This window comes from Lynx canadensis, chromosome C1 (assembly GCF_007474595.2).
Source record: "Lynx canadensis isolate LIC74 chromosome C1, mLynCan4.pri.v2, whole genome shotgun sequence".
Taxonomy (NCBI): Eukaryota; Metazoa; Chordata; class Mammalia; order Carnivora; family Felidae; genus Lynx; species Lynx canadensis.
Window position 1 is genome coordinate 72,806,569 of NC_044310.1, and position 20,571 is coordinate 72,827,139.

General features: G+C 35.9%; 1 protein-coding gene across 3 annotated transcripts in view; it reads left to right on the forward strand.

Annotated features, from left to right (window-relative positions):
* The first annotated feature begins 330 nt into the window (after positions 1 to 330).
* SH3GLB1 (SH3 domain containing GRB2 like, endophilin B1) overlaps positions 331 to 20,571 on the forward strand; it is a 39,070-nt gene continuing 18,829 nt past the window's right edge. The window contains exons 1-5 of one of the 3 annotated variants that reach the window (XM_030327320.1): positions 331 to 589; positions 11,087 to 11,228; positions 13,878 to 14,006; positions 16,141 to 16,274; positions 17,626 to 17,718. In XM_030327320.1, the coding sequence (XP_030183180.1) occupies positions 518 to 589; positions 11,087 to 11,228; positions 13,878 to 14,006; positions 16,141 to 16,274; positions 17,626 to 17,718 (570 nt within the window). In that variant the 5' untranslated portion in view covers positions 331 to 517. Of the gene's footprint in view, positions 590 to 8,356; positions 8,390 to 11,086; positions 11,229 to 13,877; positions 14,007 to 16,140; positions 16,275 to 17,625; positions 17,719 to 20,571 lie in introns of those variants that run through there. The other 2 variants (XM_030327321.1, XM_030327322.1) reach the window with 2 other exon arrangements.

Consider the following 20,571-nt stretch of genomic DNA (forward strand, 5'->3'; position numbering starts at 1 on the left):
AAACCAGGGCCCCCACGCCTCACTACTCACTTCTGGGAGCTAACATGCCCCTCCCTCCGGTGGAGCTGGCCGAGCTTCCGGCGCGCCCCGCGACTGCGCCGCGGCGATCCAGAAGGGGTCGCTGTTCCCGCGACAACCTCTGAAAAGGCTCCACCCCGCGGCCGGCGGGGCTTCCTCCGTCCGGGACCCCGCCCCATACAGCTCATTACCAGTCCATAAGTCTCCTTCAAGCTTTCGGCCGCCAGCGCCGACGCTAGCGCCAGACTCGGCAGAGCAGGCCCGACGTCTCGGCCGCCCCCGCCGCCACCGGGGCGCGCGGCCCGCCCCGCTCGTTCTCTCCCCTCGCCCCACCCTCTCGCTTCCCCCTCGCGGAAACGACAGCTGCTGCGGCGGGGCTGGCGCCGCCTCCCTCCACCTACCACGTCTGCCCCCGCCACTCTCGCCCGGTGCCCCAGCCCGGCCTCAGCGCCTCCCCGCTAAGTCAGCCGGCAGCTCCGCCCGGCTGCCGCCGCCCAGGATGAACATCATGGACTTCAACGTGAAGAAGCTGGCGGCGGACGCGGGAACCTTCCTCAGTCGTGCTGTGCAGGTACCGCGGTGGGGGGGAAAGGGTGGCGCCCGAGAGGGCCGAGGAGGGGCCGGGCCAGGCGGCGGCGCTCCCCGCACCCGACCACACGGACCGGCTGGCAGGCCTGCGGCCGGAGGCCTGGATGATGGGCGCGGCCTGGTGCCCCCTCCGGGCACGGCGGCGGTTTTCTGCCCCCTTCCAGTTCAACCGCCGCTTCCCCGGAAGCGAGGCGGGGTGGGGAGGACACCTTGAATTCGGCTCCGGACCGAGAGACAGCACCGCCCGCCTTTCTGGCCCCACATCGCCAGGGCTGGTGTGGCCGCCCTCCCGGGGAGGGCAAAGGCCCTGCTAGCCCGGCGCGGTAACGAGAGAGACGGGCCTTTCTTGCACCACCCCCACCCTTTCCTTTCGTCTCTCTCCCTCTCCTCGCCGAGTCCAAGAAGGAAGTTTCCTTTTCCTGCCACTGAACCGAAAGAGCTGCCAGCGCAGTTCCTTCCAGCCCTCTCTCTCCCTGAAAGGAAGGTCCCTGGGCTTAGGGCGGTCCGCGGGCGAAATGGAGATCGTCGGTTGGCGTCCATACTCTGCCAAGGCCTTGGGAAGCCTGGAGTTTGGGGGTTCCCACCTCGTTCTCAAAATGAGGAGCATCGGCAGCAGGACAAGGAGACGCTGGAGGGGAAAATTCGCGTTATGCGTGTTGTCAGAGTTGTTATATTTCAAATACACTGTAAGGGGGAATTTTAGCCGTCTTGCGGCATTCCGCAGTCAAGGAAGTGTCAGCACTCGGGAACTTGGACAGTTTTCCCCAGCTATCACCCACATTATGTCAACTCGGTTAAATCTATGAACAGATGTAAATTTCACCACAACATGAGTTATAAACAGTCTGGTGCTTAAATTAATGACATAGTCATAGTAGCAACAACATTACCTTTTGTAAAGAGAAAACAAAAATAATTTTCTAATACACATACCAAACTGATACTGAAATGTAAGTCAGTTGCACTGCCTTATTACTTTTCTCCTTTACCCCAGTTTCATTGGTGCAGTTGATCTTACATTGCATTATTCTTGGCAAGAGAATGGTAGAAGTCAAGCTAGGTAATAGCTGCCTATATTGTGAAAAAAACTGTCAAACATATGCAAGGCATTTGACAGATTATCTACTGTCCTTTCTGTAACTTTGCCAGATAGATGCTGTTAACCCCTTTTATATATGAGGAAACAGCCTCGTAGAGGTTAAGTTACTTGTTTAACTTGCATGGCTAGTAAATAGCCAAGTGCTGCCTGATCTACTACTCATTGAAAGCTGCTTCTCTCTTCCAGAGTAGGCATTGCAGATACAGAATATAGAATGTTGCAGACTGGAGAGACTTTAAAGATCATCTAATACAATCTGAGCATTTCAATAACACTTAAGCAGATAATACTTAAGGCAGTGGGAAATTCCTTCTAGGTGTTGATTTCTAAGTTCCAAAATCTGCATGGTGAGTAATAAGCTAGCTGCCTTAACCCTTATCTCCTCCTCCTTCATTAAAATATAAGCTATAGATGGTTCATTTGGCCTGGATGGCTCGGTTAAGCGTCTGACTTCAGCTCAGGTCATGATCTCAGGTTTGGTGAGTTCGAGCCCCTCATAGGGCTCTGCCGTCAGCGCCAAGCCTGCTTCAGATCCTCTGTCCCCCCTCTGTCTCTGCCCCTTCCCTGCTTGCTCTCTCTCAAAAATAAATAAACATTTTAAAAATAAAACATATGCTATATTGTAAAGACATTGGTTAAAATGATTTATTGATTTAAATTAGCCTACTTCCGATAGTTAAAAGACAAGTGCAAGGAGAGTAAGTGGTTGAGAGTCTGAAATGATTTGATTTGTGAGACTTAATGTTGACTGAAAGGAGGCCTTCAATATTTTTTATTGCTGATTCCCAAAGATTTTGTTTGCCGAGCAGAGATTTGATGTTGTATTGCCACCCTTTTAAAGAGAGATGTATTTTCAGGTATAGAATCCACAGTGCTTAAATAAGACACATGTACTAGAATTTGATTGATTGATTGGTTGATTTTTAGAATTTGATTTAAATTGTTAGTAGACTTGATTTAAAAAATAAATTTAGTGGGCGCCTGGGTGGCTCAGTCGGTTAAGCGTCCGACTTCAACTCAGGTCACAGTCTCGCGGTCTGTGAGTTCGAGCCCCGCGTCAGGCTCTGGGCTGATGGCTCAGAGCCTGGAGCCTGCTTCCGATTCTGTGTCTCCCTCTCTCTCTGCCCCTCCCCCGTTCATGCTCTGTCTCTGTCTCAAAAATAAACGTTAAAAAAATTTTTTTTTAAATAATAAAAAAATAAATCTAGCAAAGCTCTCAAAAGATGTACTTTTCAGATGGATTTTAATTGCTCATTGCTTCAAATCCTTTAGTTTTTAAATTCTGTCCTAATGTTAGCTATCAAATTATTCTCAGTACTAAATACTTAAGTGCCTACTGCCGTGTCTGTCTTACACTACTATTTTGGACTCTGGTGATACACTGGTGAATAAAATCAGCAAAATACCTGTTCTCGTAGAGCTTATAATCTAGCAAAAGACAAATTAGTAAATACATCAGGTGGTGATGAAGAAAAAGGCCAGAAGTGATATGTTAATGGCGGGGATGGTGGTTTTTGCCAGGTTGTATAGATATATGAATCAGGACAAGTCTTTCCAACAGGATCAAATTCCTTGCAGATACAGAATATAGAATGTTGCAGACTGGAGAGACTTTAAAGATCATCTAATACAATCTGAGCATTTCAATAACACTTAAGCAGATAATACTTAAGGCAGTGGGAAATTCCTTCTAGGTGTTGATTTCTAAGTTCCAAATACAGTTCCAATTTGACCTCAAGGAAGTGACCATTCCAATTTTGTGGAGGAAAGGCATTTTAGGCAGAGGGAAAAAGTATGAAGACCCTGAGGTTCTGGGTTACCAGGGTTATCAGTTAGGGAGCTGTGGCCATAGGATAGGCAAAAGGTGATATTGACTTAGGTGACAGTAATAGCAGGGAAGATTCAGAACCTATTCAGTATTGCTTCTCAAATTGGCTTGAGGCTAGGAGGGAAAGATGTGTTATGGATGACTATGAGGTTTTGGCTTGAGATTTACTGAGAAGGGAAAAATTTCAGGAGGAACAGACTCCTTAAATATTATCTTTTTCTATTAAGTCTGTATTTCTTAGAAATAGATTCTGAAATATTTATGTAGAAGCTATATTATATCTGAGGATTGCTTTAAAATATTCTAGAAGAGAAAAAGGGAGTAGTTGAAACAATGGCAGAATGTTCACAGTTATGAAGCTGAGTTTCAATATACTATTATACTTTTGAATGTTTGACCTTTTACACAGTACTATTTTTTTAATTATGTAAGAAGAAAAAGATGATTCCAAAATGCAACATGTGAAATTTGGAATGCTGTGTAGTAATTTTCAACAAAAACACTGCTTTGTCATTTTGCTATTTAGTTAATAACTGAATTCCCAGTCTAAATTGAGTTGACATCAGTATAGTGCCAAGTGCCAAGTTTCATGCTAAGAATAGGGTAAGAGCTATGCCAGTTACTCATTATAAGTAATAAAAACAGTAGGAATGGAATTCAGCTTTCACATTTCTAAATAATAATTTCTATTCAAATCGAATTATACCTTAAGGAATAGGTCATGCTCTTGGTGGCCAACTGCCATATCTTTTTTTCATTGTAGTTAAAAGTTTTCAGATTAAAAAGTAAACATTCCCTGTTTTAAAAAAGAGAGACTATTAAACATACAAATTGGTTCCATCACTCTACTCTCTTATAAAATATATGGGAGCACAGGGGTGGCTCAGTCGGTTAAGGGTCCAACTGTTTGTTTCGGCTCAGGTCGTGATCACAACAGTTTGAGTTCAAGCACTGCATTGGGCTATATTTATATGCCTTGCCACTTTGAAAGAATATTAAGGTAAAATGTATAAACCAGTAGGAATATTTATTCCATTTGGGTGCTTTTGTTGTTCTTAACTCCCTCAAAATAATAGAATACAAAAGCATCAGGTAATTTATCCTCCATAAATTGTTCCTTTATTAGGGTCTTAAAAGCCATTTAGTCTTAGTATCTGTCTTTTCAGTCCAGACTCCTTAGTTGAGTATTATATACTCCTTTCTGGCCTTGTCTTTTTTTTCCACTCATGTATACACACTGTATTCCTATCAAATTATTTTTTAATTTCCAAAATATCTTGTACTTTTCTAACTGTAGACTTTTGTTCATACATTTAAATTCCTCTTCAGTGCCCTCCACCCTCTCTCTGTGTAGTCTTTTCCTTCCCTCTCATGAAACTTCAGTCCATCTCAGACCCCAAGAGCTTGATGTGAAATCTTGTGTCATTTTTCAATTCTGTATGATCATTTGGCTTTTTTTTTCTTCTAATGAAGGTCCTTGGAGCTGTAAAATTCTATTACTCTATGGCTTTCACATCTTTATAAGTTTGTATGTCCTAAGGAATCAACTCTGTTTCTTATTCCCATCTCACAATATCCAACATCGTTCTTTTATTTATATAATTTTAGGGGGTACCTGGGTGGTTCAGTTGGTTGAGCATCTGACTTTTGATTTCAGCTCAGCTCGTGATCCCAGGGTCGTGAACCTCCACTCAGCACGGAGCCCGCTTAAGATTCTCACTCCCTGTGCCCCTCTCTCCTGCTCGTGCTCGCTCTCTGTCTCTCTCTCTCTCAAAAAGAAAGAAAGAAAAAAGTTTCTGTCATTTTAGTCAGGCAGGATATCCATATTCAAAGTTTACTCTTTGAATCATTTAGTATGTTAAATAATTTGTTATTTTTATTAGCGTTTTTCTAACATTAAATCTGCTGAAGTTGAAGTTGACTAATGCCAGTCTAAAATTTTAAACTGTTTAATTTAACCTGTATTTATTGAGTACCTTCTAGGTGCTTGGCATTGAAGTACAAAAGTAAAGGAGACCTGGTCTCTGCCCTCATAGACTTCATAGGCTAACCCCAATTTATCATAATTAAGTATTTCATTCTTTGTAGTAAATATCCATTTTGTGAAGTACTATTCTGTTACTTCACTTGATAAATGTTCCAAGTGGACACATTTTTACTTCAGAATTGATATTGAAGCAAAATTTTGCTCACCATCTTTAAAATAAGACCATATTGTTTCTAAAAAAATATTTTCAACTTAAATTGCTTAGGAGTTTAATTTTCTAATATTTCCTTTGAACTGCCTACTGAAGTTACTGTATAAACTTCATGAATGCCAGCTATTTTCTGAGGGGGGAAAAAAGTCTTTAAAATTTAGTTGCAAGCTTGGCTTTCATCTCCAGTTTAATTTAGCAAACAATGGTGTGTCTGAGCCTAGAGGTAAAGATGAATATGCTGCTGTCCTCAACTAACTTCTGTGAGATCCTATCTGGATGGAATTCTAACATGACCACTCACCCAAGCCCTTTTGAAATCCTGTTTCTTCTATAGAATATAAACTGCAACAACTTCACCATCTCTCTCAAATTCTACTAAATAAAACGTCACATTCAAAGTCCATACATTTTCTGATTGTGTAAAAACTTTACATATTTAGTGTTACCCAAAACTTTTCACATCCTTTGGTGCTGTTGGTGTTAATTAACTGATAGAAGATGGTTGGTTAACCTGATGTTAATATAATCACCTATGAGCTTAGAACAGTAGTTCTCAGTCTTAGTTGCACTTAGAATTACCTCAGAAATCTTTACAGGCTGCATCTCAGTCTAGTTAAAGAAGAATCCTTGTGGTTGGATTTGGCATCATTGTTTTTGAAAGATTGTCCAGGTAATTCCAAAGAGCAGCCAAAATTGAGAATAAGTTGAGAAGGATCTAATTTTACAATTTACGAATTCATTATATTCAGAATTTGTGCTATACATTTTACCCTAAGAAGTTTAGATAACTTTTAAAATGTTACTTTACCCACTCAAATAATTGATGGTTAGAGTTCATACTAAATAGATGTCTTTCATCATACAGTCTTTTTGCTTGTGCTTTTATCTTTGTAGTAAAGCATGGCATAGAATCCTGTAGGCCAGATGCCTATCCTGTAGTAAAGAAAGGATCACAGTGTCTGGCATAATGTGGCTGACTCAAAGACAGTCCTTTCCTTAAAGAAATGTGTAAAGAAAATATGTAAAGAGAAGGGGATTATTAAGCTTTCGGTTCTCGTGTCATTTTACTATATTCCTAATGAAATCATTATGAAAGAATTGTACGTCAAATTACATTTTAGAGAACATTGGATTTGGACTTACAGGACATATTCTGACTTTCATTGTAGGTTGTTTTCACGAAAGTTTTTATTAAATGGTACTGCTAAAAGTTCATTAAAATGCTTAAAATCAAACTATAGGGGTTTTTTTGTGGGTGTTTTTTGTTGTGTTTTGTTTTGTTTTGAGAGAGAGAATGTGTGTGGGGGAGGGCCAGAGGGAGAAGGAGAGAGAGAACCTTAAGCAGGCTCCATGTTCAGCACTGAGCCTGTTGTTGGACCAGATTTCACCATCATGACCTGAGCTGAAATCAAGAGCCAGACGCTTGGCCTATTGAGCCACCCAGGTCCCCCTCAACTATTGTTCTTAACTAACAACTGGTTATCCTCAGAAGACTACAAACTTAGTAGTGATTTTGGACTTAAATATGCTGAAAACAAAATTTTTTTATTTTTTAATGTTTATTTAAACATTTCTGTTTAAATTTTTGAGACAGAGAGACAGAGCATGAATGGGGGAGGGTCAGAGAGAGAGGGAGACACAGAATCTGAAGCAGGCTCCAGGCTCCGAGCTGTCAGCACAGAGCCCGACGCGGGGCTCGAACTCACAGACCGTGAGATCATGACCTGAGCCGAAGTCAGATGCCTAACCAACTGAGCCACCCACGCACCCCGAAAACAAAAACTTTTTAAAGTAAAATTTTAAATTTTTTGTAATTAGGGAAAGGATTTTTTTTTTAATATTTATTTATCTTGAAAGAGAGTGAGCTGAAGAGGGACAGAGAGAGAGAGAGACAGAATACAAAGCACGTTCTAGGCTCTGAGCTATCAGCACAGAGCTCAGCACAAGGCTTGAACCCACAATCTGTGAGATCATGACCTGAGCCAAAGTTGGACGCCTAACCGACCGAGCCACCCAGGCGCCCCAGGAATTTTGTGTTTTCTTTGGGTTTTTTTGGAAAGAAAAGGTCTTCTGTCTGTCTCAGAAGGGTGCCATTATTATAATTTCATGTTTGTGTTTAACCAGCATTCTTAAGATCATAAAATCCTTGATGGCAAAAGAACTGTGTCATATGCTGATTCTTTATCTCACTTACAATAGAAGAAAATATATACCCCATAAATATCTTTATTAACAATTTAAAACGCCTAAATTTAGCTGATGTAGCTCATTTTCTGTAAGCTTTCTTTAAAATATTTTAGAGAAAAATGTATGTATTAAATATACTATATTGTTAACTTAGTATGTCATACTTGCTGATTAATGATAGAAAAAAAATCCTTAAACCCCCACAGTAAAGTCATGGGAGATACTGTGTCTTTTACAATTATAAGTTTGAGTAATAAAATATAAATGTATAATTTCAACCTGAATATATAACATTTGCAGTGTGTTTCTGTACTGGCACCTTTCTTCTTTTTTTTTTTTTTTTTTTTTTTTTTGCTCATTCTAGATAGGATTAAAGTTAACCTTAAGTTGATGGTTATTGAATATCATGTAAGAAGCAGAGGTGCACTATAGGATACAGCTGACCAGAGTGCTATGAACAAAGACACAGAGGCAAGGAAAAACAGAATATATTCATATAATGGTAGAAGAAAATACTAATTTTTTAAAATCAGCAACTATTTACTGGAAGTCTTACAGGATAAAGAGACTGTGATTTAAACAGATGTGAGATTGAATCGCAACACTGACACGTTAGGCAAAATGTTCACCACTACAGTTGTGATTCTTATCTATGTGTTATAAGAGTTTATTTTGGTTTTGGGTTTTAGGTTTTTTTAGTATTTGGTAAAAAATGCACAGCTTGGTATATGGCATTTTCTAATTTATCTTAAGCCCTGACACTGTTAAAAATACGGAAGTATTTTCTAGAAGATTCATTAGCACCGCCTTTATACATGTTAGTTTTTTATAGAAGTCCTTAACAGGGGCGCCTGGGTCGCTCAGTTGGTTGGGCATCTGACTTCCCTGTTAAGGACTTCTATAAAAAACTAACGTGTATAAAGGCGGTGCTAATGAATCTTCTAGAAATGCAACTGGAAGATCAGTCATGAAAGGACTTTATACCCTTCCCTTAGATCTTTACATAGCCCATTTCTTATCATTTGCTCTTAGATCAGTTGTTACCTGTTCAGAGAAGCTGTTTCTCTAACCACCCACATCTCACACCTTTCAAACTCCTGTTCCCCATTCCAGGCCCAGGTTGCATATTCCTCTCCCTTTGAAGCCTTCCCTGATTCTCCTGCTTCTCCCTTTCCCTGCAGAATGAATTCTTCCTTCTTCTACACTCAAATTCATTAATTCACTCATTTAATTGTTCAGTCACTCAAAAAATAATAGGACCAACTTTTTCGGTCCTATATCCATTGTCTTTTTGTATCCTTATTATCGAATTGTTTACTTGTTTATTGTCTGTTCTATTAAAATGTAAGCTTCTAAGAGCAGAAACTTTGTTCTGGCTACTTAAACCCATGTGCTTAGAATAGTGCATGGCACATATTAAGGTACTTAAAAATATTTGTTGAAGGAATGAATGCAATAAAGAAATACATATACTTATTAAGGTGCTAAGTTAAGAATTTTTCTCTATTGGTAGATCAGCCTTCATAGATCATGTTAACCTGGATGTATTTCCTCCTTTGTTTGCCTCCTATTGGTTGCTTTATCTGGGAGATAACCTATTTAACCATTAGAGGTAGACCTCGAACATGTAAAATTCTAACCTCTGTAGGAGATCTGTAGCCTAGAATCTTTAGGGATTTGTAGAGAGAATACCAGAGTTCACTCTTAAGAGTGAAATTATAGTAGTTACCCAACTGACCATGGCATCAGGGTTTTGACCTTTTGCCCAATGCAACTCCTATTCCTATCCTCAGTTATAGTACATTGCAAGGTTGTGGGCTTAGGCAGTAGCTTTGGAACTGCTATTTTCAGTTGCACTCACTGGGTCAGGGCTTGTCTATAAGCCAGTCTCAAAAAGACATAAGGCTTTACAAAAGCTATTGAAGCTTTTATTTCTAGCCCCTGAACAAGGCCTTCAGTGGGGAGTTAACACCAGACTCTAAGAATAACATTCTAGAGGACCTTTCAGCTAAAAATGTTAACTGATAATCAACAAAGTATTAGACCAATAAAAAGGATGCTGAAAGAAACAGATAATAAAACTCAGAAAAATGAAGTAGCAGAAGATATTTTAAGAGATGAAAAGGGGGAAAAAAGCATAGTAAACATTACATTGTTACCCAGAAGTGAGTCATGACTAATGAGTATAGAATTAGTGCTAGTGATATGCCTGTGTTAGGATGAGAGAAAGCCACATATTCTAGAAGAAAATTTTGCATGGTAAACAGCCTGAGTCATCACTTCTTTCCCCCCCCCCCCCAAGTCCGTCACTGCTAGTGTTCAATTGAAAGTCTTCAGAAGTGCCCATAAAATGCACATGGAAATCTTTTTACCTCTTTGTTCTTGAATGGGCAGTGCTGCTTTTCCTCAAAAACCACCACATTCAAGATAGTAAAAATTGATATGCTGACTATATTTAACTACATTTTATGATCTTTAAAACCTGCCTCCACAGTATGAATAAGATATGCCCCAAAAGTTAGTCTATAGATCAATTGTTGTAACATATCCTGAAGAAACAAATGGTAGTTTCCCAGAACATCCCATTAAAGCATATTTAACTGGAGGTGATTAAAGTGCCATTAATACAAAGCCACGTTAACATAAGCAGCCCTTTTTAAATTCAAAATAATAATTACCAGACACTGAACAAAGTGATTTACGTACATACTCTTACTTAATTCTCAAAGCACTGTACGATATGTATCATCTCTCTTTTATGATAGTAGATACCTAAGAAAAAATTCAGAAGCTTGCTCAGGTCACACAATTAGCAGTGCAGCCAGAATCTGAATTCAGCACAATGGACTCAAAATTCTTACTCCTTACCACTATGCTATCCTATCTTTATATGTAAGAAATACTTATATACCAGGCAGTATGCTAGATTTTCTCTGGAATTCACACCATACATTTTTAGCAGAACTGAGGATATACGTTAATCTTAAGAGAGGGTCCAGATTAAGAGGTATGGATAAATTTCTATAGGGGCAAAAAAGCACTCAGTGCAATGGTTTGCAAACAATTATTTGTATGTTTGGGAGTGTCTGGATTTGAGTTTTTAATTACTGATATAGGTTCCTGAAATGTGTTTGAGGTATATTTAATTTTTTTTATAATTAATAACAGTTCACAGAAGAAAAGCTTGGCCAGGCAGAGAAGACAGAATTGGATGCTCACTTAGAGAATCTTCTTAGCAAAGCTGAATGTACCAAAATATGGACAGAAAAAATAATGAAACAAACTGAAGTGTTATTGCAGCCAAATCCAAGTAAGAAACTTTTTACCTTTGTCTACCTTATTGACTAATCTCATTAAAGGGTACTGTTAGTAGGGGTTTTTTTAATATAAACAAACAAACAAAAAAGGTTTTGATAGCTTTTAGAAAACAGAAGTTTTTGGTTTGTGGCTTTAGGGTCTATGGGTTTGTGTGTTGTGCTTTTGGTGAAGAAGAGGGTGCTAAACACCTCTTTGTGTACCCTCTGACAACTGGACTAACATCGTGTTTTTCATGCCTTCGTAGAATCCTCTTGAAAACTCAATTTCAGGGAGTGACTTTTAATTTTAAGAGTTAGGAAGGCTGTGAAAAAAAATTAACCTTTTTTTTTTTTTATATATATACAGGGGAATTGTCCCTAAATAATTAAGGAAAAATTATGTGAAAACTTAGTTACCAATTATTTATGTTTATGTTAAGTTTTATATTTTTACATAAATTATTCCATTTGACTTTCAGACAACTCTAAGGTTTCAGATCACCAATCTCAGTAATCTTTCAGATAAGGTGTACAACAATTGTTTATTAATTGCAAATCACAAGTTAGCATTTTATACAGTGTAGCTTAGCCAGTTAGAAGTGAAAATTGAACTTGAATTTGGTGTATTGACACCCAGTCTTTTCACTGTGAGCTTTATACAACAGTGAAGAACAAAGCAGCAAATGTTTTCATTCCCCTTTGCCCCAGTATTGTGACCATGTTGTGAAATTCCATAAGCTTACTTTTAGGTACTAACTTCCAAGGTTTAAACTTTATTGCTATTCTGTGAACCTGAAGCACTACACAAAATATTAGTAATTTTGTACATTTTACTTGAACTGTGGTGACCTTCTGAAACAGGCCTTTCACACTTTGAAGCCTGTGGTCTTTGAACACCAAGTGGTATTTCTTACTCATTTAAGGCTACTTATATACCATGGCATCTTAAAAAAGTAGTAGATATTTTGTCTTTTGTTCCTTGCTCTGTCCAGAGCTCCTCACATAAGTAGTCTATTCTATATGTTTTTCTGAATGGCAGACAAACTCATACACAACTGGCAAACGGGAATTTCATCAGCATAAAGTTACAGTGGCTCATATAGTACAATTTTACATTAGTGTTTTAAGTCTGAAGTAGTAAACAAAAATTGGGTTTTTTGTTTGTGCTCTGACTATAAAGTTACATAGATTATGAGTGGTCAGGCACAAACTTCATTTTACTCTAAACCCTGTTAATTTGGGGGTACAATTTTCCAGAACCTAGAGTTTTTCAGAAATATTTATTGCATTACAGCAGAATTGCCCGCAGATTTTTTTAAGATTTTATTATGGTCCATTGATGCCCTAATGAAATGAACATTTAGTTTAAACATACCAAATGTTTTATTAACTGAATGAAATCAACATAGGATTCAACTTTGAACTTTTGACCAAATAGATAGAAATGCAACAAAGCTAAGAATCCCTCTCACAGTCAGAAAATGAAATTCTGAAATGTAGTTAACATCTTTTAAATGGTTATGTTTTGGACTGACTCATTAGGGTTTTAACCAATTTAAAGGTTTTAAAAGTCCTGCTTAAAAACTTCTGACGCTGCTCCAGAGTCTACCACAAAAGCAAGTATTATTCCAGCAGCCTATTTTATGTATTATAATTAATGCTTATGCTGGCTCCTGAAGTGCTTGTTTTATTGGTTTAGTTCATTTTTTAAATTTTCAGTGCACTGTGTGAAGCTTCCACTTGTGGAGGAATTATCTGAGTTGCTTAGAAGGGACCTATTTATTTTAGCTTCTCTTTGGATTGTAAGTTTGATTCATAGTTCATCATTATTTCTAGAAACTGACTTTTTCTCATTTGTCTCTAAAATACCTCACTATTGGGTGACAGTATAGGTGTGAATGTCTTGTACATTACACTAACCAAGTGTTTATATTCAGATTTTACTGATTTTTTTTTCCTTTCCATGTACACTAGCCTTCTATTATTGCTTTTAACCTATTTTGTATTTTAACCTTAATGTTAATGTGAATACATGCTGAGAGATATATCTTGTACTTTAAGCAAAATTAAATAAAATTAAGCCAAGATACCATATTGCTAATCTCTGTCTGTGGCTGTTCCATGCCTAGATTGTTCTATTCCTTAAATTCCCATGCCTATATTTAGATTGTAGGAAAGAGAGAAAGCATGCGAGCAAGCAAAAGCATGTAAAGGGTATTAGAAGTATGTGACTCTTTAGTTCTTATAGGTGCCTTATCTCTATATTTTCATAGCTGGAAATCCCTGGTTTTGAAATTGAAATGAACATGTATTCAAAGTTAAAAATTAGACTGTATGAGTGGGACAAAGGCAACTTCATTAGGTATTAAGTGAATAACCAACTCTTTTAAAATCTCATAGAATACTCATCGTATAATAGTTTTACTTTAAGTATTTTTGTGCCAAAATATTTTACCATATTTTTAAAGTATAAGTTTCTTTGAGCTATATAATACTGCAACATAAAAATTAAAAATTCTGTTAAGATATGTACTTAGAAGCATGCTAACTTCATGTTTATTTTACAGAGTGATAAATGGCTCAGAGGGGAAAAAAACAACAATAAGTCTTTTAAGTAGTTTTGCTTTTTTGAAATCATTGATAGTTTTAAACCTTTCTCCTAGATGCCAGGATAGAAGAATTTGTTTATGAGAAACTGGATAGAAAAGCTCCAAGTCGTATAAACAACCCAGAACTTTTGGGACAATATATGATTGATGCAGGGACTGAGTTTGGCCCAGGAACAGCTTATGGTAAGCAAAAGGCAAAAAGATCTGCTAAGTTAATAACTTTCCTTTTAGATTTTTTTACTACTTAGAGACATCATTAACATTTGCCAAATATTAGTAGACTCAATTTTAACTTCAAATTTTTTATGTTTAAATTTCAGATAAAGTGAGAAATACAGGTGACCAGTAAATATGTGCAATTCAATGTAATGTTTTTAGTATATATTATTCTGAGAATTCACATTAATCTTTTTAGATCTAAAAAGTTGAATGAATTAATTCCTTACTGGTACTGCCATTGAACCTTGCAACCTTTGTTCCAGTACTTCTTTTGATATATTGTAATTTTGTTTACATATGTCTTCTCTAGATGATTTCTTTAAAGCTTTCTTGAGAGCTTATTGATTTCTATAATAAAATGCCTGGCACGTAGTGTTTGAACACATCACTAGTGCTTTCATTACACAATGATGTTGGTACCACATAAATGTTAACAATGGTTATCTCTGGATAACTATTTGGATTACATGTTTGGATTACATTTCATTCTATTTTCTTCATGTAATTCAAATTTTCTATCATCATGCTTTATAGTTATGTCAGCTTTGCTGGTTGCTGTACTGACTTTTTAAATGTATAACTCTGAAGCTCATTATCCCTCAAATCTAATTTTCTCAGAATATAAGACTATTTCAGATTTCTATAGCATCTTTTCCTATTGTTCATGGCTAAAAATTCTCTTTATTAAGACTTCTGCAAGAAATTGGTCTTTATGTGGGTATGAAATGGTAGGTAAATGATTTTCCTCATATAGTACTGATTTATAAAATAGTTACTAAATTCTGGAGCAAAATGAACTTAAAGTTTTAGTAGTTACCTTTATGTCAGAAGGAAATATCCTAAATACTGTATAATGAATGGCATTAATCCATTGACTGTTAGATATGCAACTGAAACTTTTACATTGTGGTTTTCAAAATGTACTTCTTTCAGAAGTCTGAAAATGCTTAAAATTTTTATAGTTCTATTTCTAAATTTTAACTATTTTACAAAAATTTTACACATTAAACAGATTTTTTTGTGCCTGCTTGTGTCAGATGCAATTAGATGCTGGGGATCATAAAGGGCATCCAGCCCTTACCTTCATCAAGCTGAAGGCCTAGTGGGACATGAACATTCAAAAGGAACATTTTTTCCTTTTTTAATCCACTTAGTTTGTTTTTACCCATAGTAATTCTATTAATCACTCTACCCTGATCATTGGAATTGGACTTTGTGAATCTATTTATTAGTAATTGATAGTAGCTAACAATTGAGTATTTCAGGCATTGGGCTTAACACTGCACAACATATTATTTCTGTAAATCTTCAGTTATATCCTACTTACAATATAAATTATCTCCATTTTGAAGACAAAGAAACTGAGTCTTAGATTACATAATTCATCCATAATCCTACATCTAATAATTCAAATGGAGATATGTATCCAGACATGGCTCTCTTAACTACTGTGTTATATTATCCTCCTTGCCAGTCAGATCTGATCTCATGCTAACATGGAGGAATCAAGATCCATAGAATTAAAATTTATTAGAGGTAGACCTGGGAGTAGAACCTTGGTCTTGTGGTTCCCTTTCATTTGCTCGATTTTCCACTGTACTTGTCCTATTTAAACATTAAGGTATATGTGTTACAAAACATGGCTTTTTCTTTAACCTAAGATGCAAATTTATACTATTATTTAGAGATACTTGAGGCCCATGCATTAATATAGAAACAGAAGACAAATTTTGACTTATTAAAATATTTTAAGCATTAATGCTTTTCTAAACATACCTCCACTGTTTGAGCTATGACCATAAATACTTTTTAGTATATTTATTCTCTTGTGTTCCATTGGTTGAATTGGTACAATTAACTATGGTATGGTAAGGACTTCACCTTTGTCATTTTTATTTAGATATTTATAGTCTTAAATTTACCTTTTAAAATAAAACTAACTACAGTTAATTCTATTTTATTTTTTACTTAAGTAAAGAAGTGACAACTAACTTTAAAGCAGATCAAATTGCTGATTTTATTTTCTGACATTACCAGAAAATGGTAAAAAAAGAAAAAAAAAACACAAAAAACCAAACAACACTTTTTTCCTTTGCAGGTAATGCCCTTATTAAATGTGGAGAAACACAAAAACGAATTGGAACAGCAGACAGAGAGCTGATTCAAACATCAGCCTTAAATTTTCTCACTCCTTTAAGAAACTTTATAGAAGGAGATTACAAAACAATTGCTGTGAGTTGGAAAATGTTCCCTTTTTTTAGTACAATATTAAGATATATAATTCCAGTTTTTAATGAATAATTTACCCTCTTATTGATCATGTAGATGTAGCAGATTAGAAAATTTAAATAATCTAGCTAGGTGCATATCCAGCAGAACACAAACCTAACCAAAATAAAGGACTCTTAAAGATATGTACTCTATTTTTGTGTCTCTGTAGTGTTATTGAGATTACTTTACATCAATTCTTGTCCATTACCAGCATTAAAATTTGTAGAGAAGTTCCTGGAATTATTATAAAAATATGGTACAAAATATCACGATAGTATAGACATGTAACTATTCATTTAAACTGGAAGCAAAAAACCTAATTATTGGAAGCTATATTTCTGGTTGTTCGACTTCCTGTTTTTTGCATCCCTAGAAGCCTCTTATCTATCTTCTCTTCACACAGCTATGTTTTATTGCCAAAGAAATAAATATCACCTTCCCAAGCCTAGTATTATTTTTTGTTTGTTTGTTTCAGTGATGGAGAGTGGAGATCTAGGTGGATTTTTTTCCTAAGATTTTTGCAAGATTATTCTTTATTGTAAATACTACTTTAAACTTTAATTTGCAGATTTCTTATTACAATTTATTTCAGAAACTCAGTATGTTTACAATGAATTTGGGTAAAAAGTATTTCACCTGAGACAAAAGAAAAGCTACCAAGTTGAAAGATGATTTAAAAGATTAAATTGTCAATAGGATGAAATTTGATATATGAAATCTGGAATTCCACTTTGGAGTAGTAGAACTGCATTCACTGCTATGGCACATTAAGTGAACCTGCATAGTTCATAAGCAGATCACTTAAGGTATCAAGAAACTTTGCCCTAGGCCCATATCTCCTTTATCATAGGTATTTCCTAGATAGTCTGTTCGAAACATTCTCATCCTGGACAGTACTGACATTTTGAGTCAAGTAATTCTTTGTTGTGGGAGCCATACTGCATTGTAGGATATTTAGCAGCATCCTGGCTTCTACTCAGTAACACACCCACACCCCCAATTGTGACAACCAAGAAGATAGAGCAAAACATTTCCTGGAGAGCAAAACCACAAAATATTAAAATTAATATTCGTTTGTTTCTGCCATCACCTGCCATCTTTCCCAGATTTTTCAAGCATCTAGAATGTCTCCATTATTTTAAAATTGAAAACCATGAGAAAAAGGAATCAAGTGTCACTTCATAGTCAATTTTGTAATTCTAGATCTTTAGCAGATGATTCATATATTTAATGGAGAATAATACTTTAAATGTGTATGCTTTTTACTGGACGTTAGCATCATTAGCCTTTTTTTTCTTTTCTATATTTATAGAAAGAAAGGAAACTATTACAAAATAAGAGACTGGATTTGGATGCTGCGAAAACCAGACTAAAAAAGGCAAAAGCTGCAGAAACTAGAGCCTCAGTAAGTAGTATTTTTTAATAGAAAAACATTCTAGGTTGATAACTTTAAAATTTGTAAAATATTTTACTCCTGTACCATGCAAGCTATAGTTAATTATGAAGACTAGACTATGACTTTTAGTGTTTTTAAACAAACTTACCAGAGCTTAATGCATCCAAATCAATGCAGAATAGTTATATCAACAGGTAGTATTATTTCAGCAATATACCTGTTGCTAAAAAATAAAAATTGTGAGAGCTCCTAAAGCTGTATCATGTTCTTTAAATATCATCAGTAATGTTAGAAAATATTCTTTTGGAGATAGGGTTATTATCTTTGAAATAGAAAAACAAATAGTAATTAAGATTAGAAAGAATCAAATTTGAGATTGCTTGTGTGTGACGTAAAAATTAAACTGGACTCCTTTTCACATGTGAGTCAAACTGGCTAAAGGAGTTGTCACCAAGAATTCCAAAACCATTCAAACAGTGGCAGCATGGACTCCCAGGTGACTATTTTGCAGGGGAGGAAACTCATTTGGATACATAAGTTCTGGTATATTTTTCATAAAATCAACCTCAGTTTAGTCTTTTTAAATAGAGTGGGTTTATATTAAATGTAGTAATTTAATGATTTATGTATGTATATATTTATAACTTTATTGAAAGATTTTATTTATAAGCTTATTTAATCTAGTATTTATACCGTTTATATTTCCATTCCAAAGATTGGAGACGTCAATCAGATTTGAGATTTATGCCTTTACGATAGTACAATGTAAACCGGTCTGAATTTATTAGAGAAGGCTAACAAATTCTTAACATATATTAAGGGATATGTTTTGTTAAGAGGCATGACATTCCCCCTGCCTTCTGATTCCAATTCAACTACCACTGTCCTCATCAAGAACCATTGCCTTAAGGAACATAAACCACAGTGCTGGCAGAAGTTGACTGTGGCTCTCTTGTTTTGGGAAAGAAGAGGTTGACATTTGGTTTACAGTGAAATTTAAAACTGGTAAAATTGGTTTTGGGTTGTGATGTCTTATGAAATTACCCCAAAACCTTATATGAGCTGAATAAATTTTTTTCTAGAAAAATTTTTTTCTAGACAGCTCCTCTTTGGAAGACACTGTATTAGTTACTGCTGGAGAGCTATCTTTGACAGAACATTGAATCCAAATTCACTGGCTATTTCACCTCAGAATTTATTATGATGTCATCATCAAGAACACCCTAACTTCCCAAAACAGGCTTTTTGCAGAATAAGAACTTTAAAAATGAACATTGTAGGTGGCAAGAGACTCTAAATTAGGATTGGTTTCTAGTTGCTAATAAAAGATTTATGTGGTAAAGTGTAAATTGATTTTTTTAAGATACTAATGTCATAATCAGGAAAAAAAATGTTAAGATAAATAAGGATCATTTGGAAATAAGTGTTTGAACCAGAACAAAATCTCTTTATTCAAAATGCCTACATGTGCCCAATAATGATTGTGGAATGAGAAGAATACCGTTGTCAAGTGTCAGTACAAAACTTTATTTTGTAGTGCTTACACAAGCACTATTACGGGATAATGACTGTGTCTACTTTTTTACCTGAAAAAGTTCCAGAAAACTCATAGATTTAACACTGTAAAGGTCCTTTAGTTATTCAAAATTATTTTGCCATTGCTATTAAAGTTTGTAAGAACTAAATATAATAGTAAACAAACTTTGAGAGATGTTTCCTTTTGATGTATCCAGAAAAGATCTTGGCAATTTTTCTTTACTGAGTATTGTTGAGGGCAGAATTTTTTCCATGAGAAATTACATTTAAAATACCAAAGAGTATACAAATGACTTTATTGAACAATTTTATTTTTATACAACTTTTCTAGAATTTATATATTACGTAAAACAAATTTAACTATAGCCAAATATTTAAAATGTTAGTCCAAACAGAAATTCACATTTCCTGATTTTAGTTGTGTTCTTTTCCCCTAGATAACCAACTCCTTTTTCTTCCAACTTTATAGCAGTAAGTCTGAAATACTTTAGAAAGGAAAAATCCTATTAGTTTGTTATTGCATAAAACCTTGAGGCATGCCTATATTTTGTGATCTCTGGTGGGGTTTGTTTTCTGTATTTCTCTTCTGTTTACTTGAAGAATACAGAAAAATAGAAACCACTAGGAATTTGCGGGGTTTTTTTCCTTCTTTGACCCATTTCCTCATTCCTAGTTGGCAGCTTGAAGAGGTTATTCTAATCTCAGAATTTCTTTGATTTCACTTTATAAATCTCCATGTATTGTTTTGTGAGTAGTTATTTCTCTGCAAGTAAGGTTTGGGACCTGTGTACCTGAAGACTTTTTTTTTTAGCTTGTTTACTGGCTTCTTGTGACCTCTTTTTCAATTCTATATTTATCAAATGCTTATTTTGTATAACATGCTCTGCTGAGGAGTTCAGAGATAAATAATGCAAAATTTCTGCTGCCCTCAGTTCACAATATAGTACACTAGATTGAACTTTTTGATGATGTTAGCCCTATCAGTGAAATATTTATGCCTGTATACAGTATTGCTACTTTACTAACTTGTATTTTATTAGTTAGCATGTTGAAGAATGGTAACGCAACATCAAAAGCTTTTCTCAAAAATATACCAGTTGAGCAGAAAGAAAACCTACTTGAATGTTTTATAATGAACAGAAACACAGTTTTGAAAATATTCTAAAACTTACATCATAAGTAGCAAAGGCAAATAAAATTTCTGCATTTAAATTATAAGGCACTTTATATAAGGCACTAAATAGCTTTATTTAGTTCTATATAAATTTTTTAAAATTATTTTAGACTACTGTTAATGGGAAGAAAAAAATCATCTGGTTTCAAAGC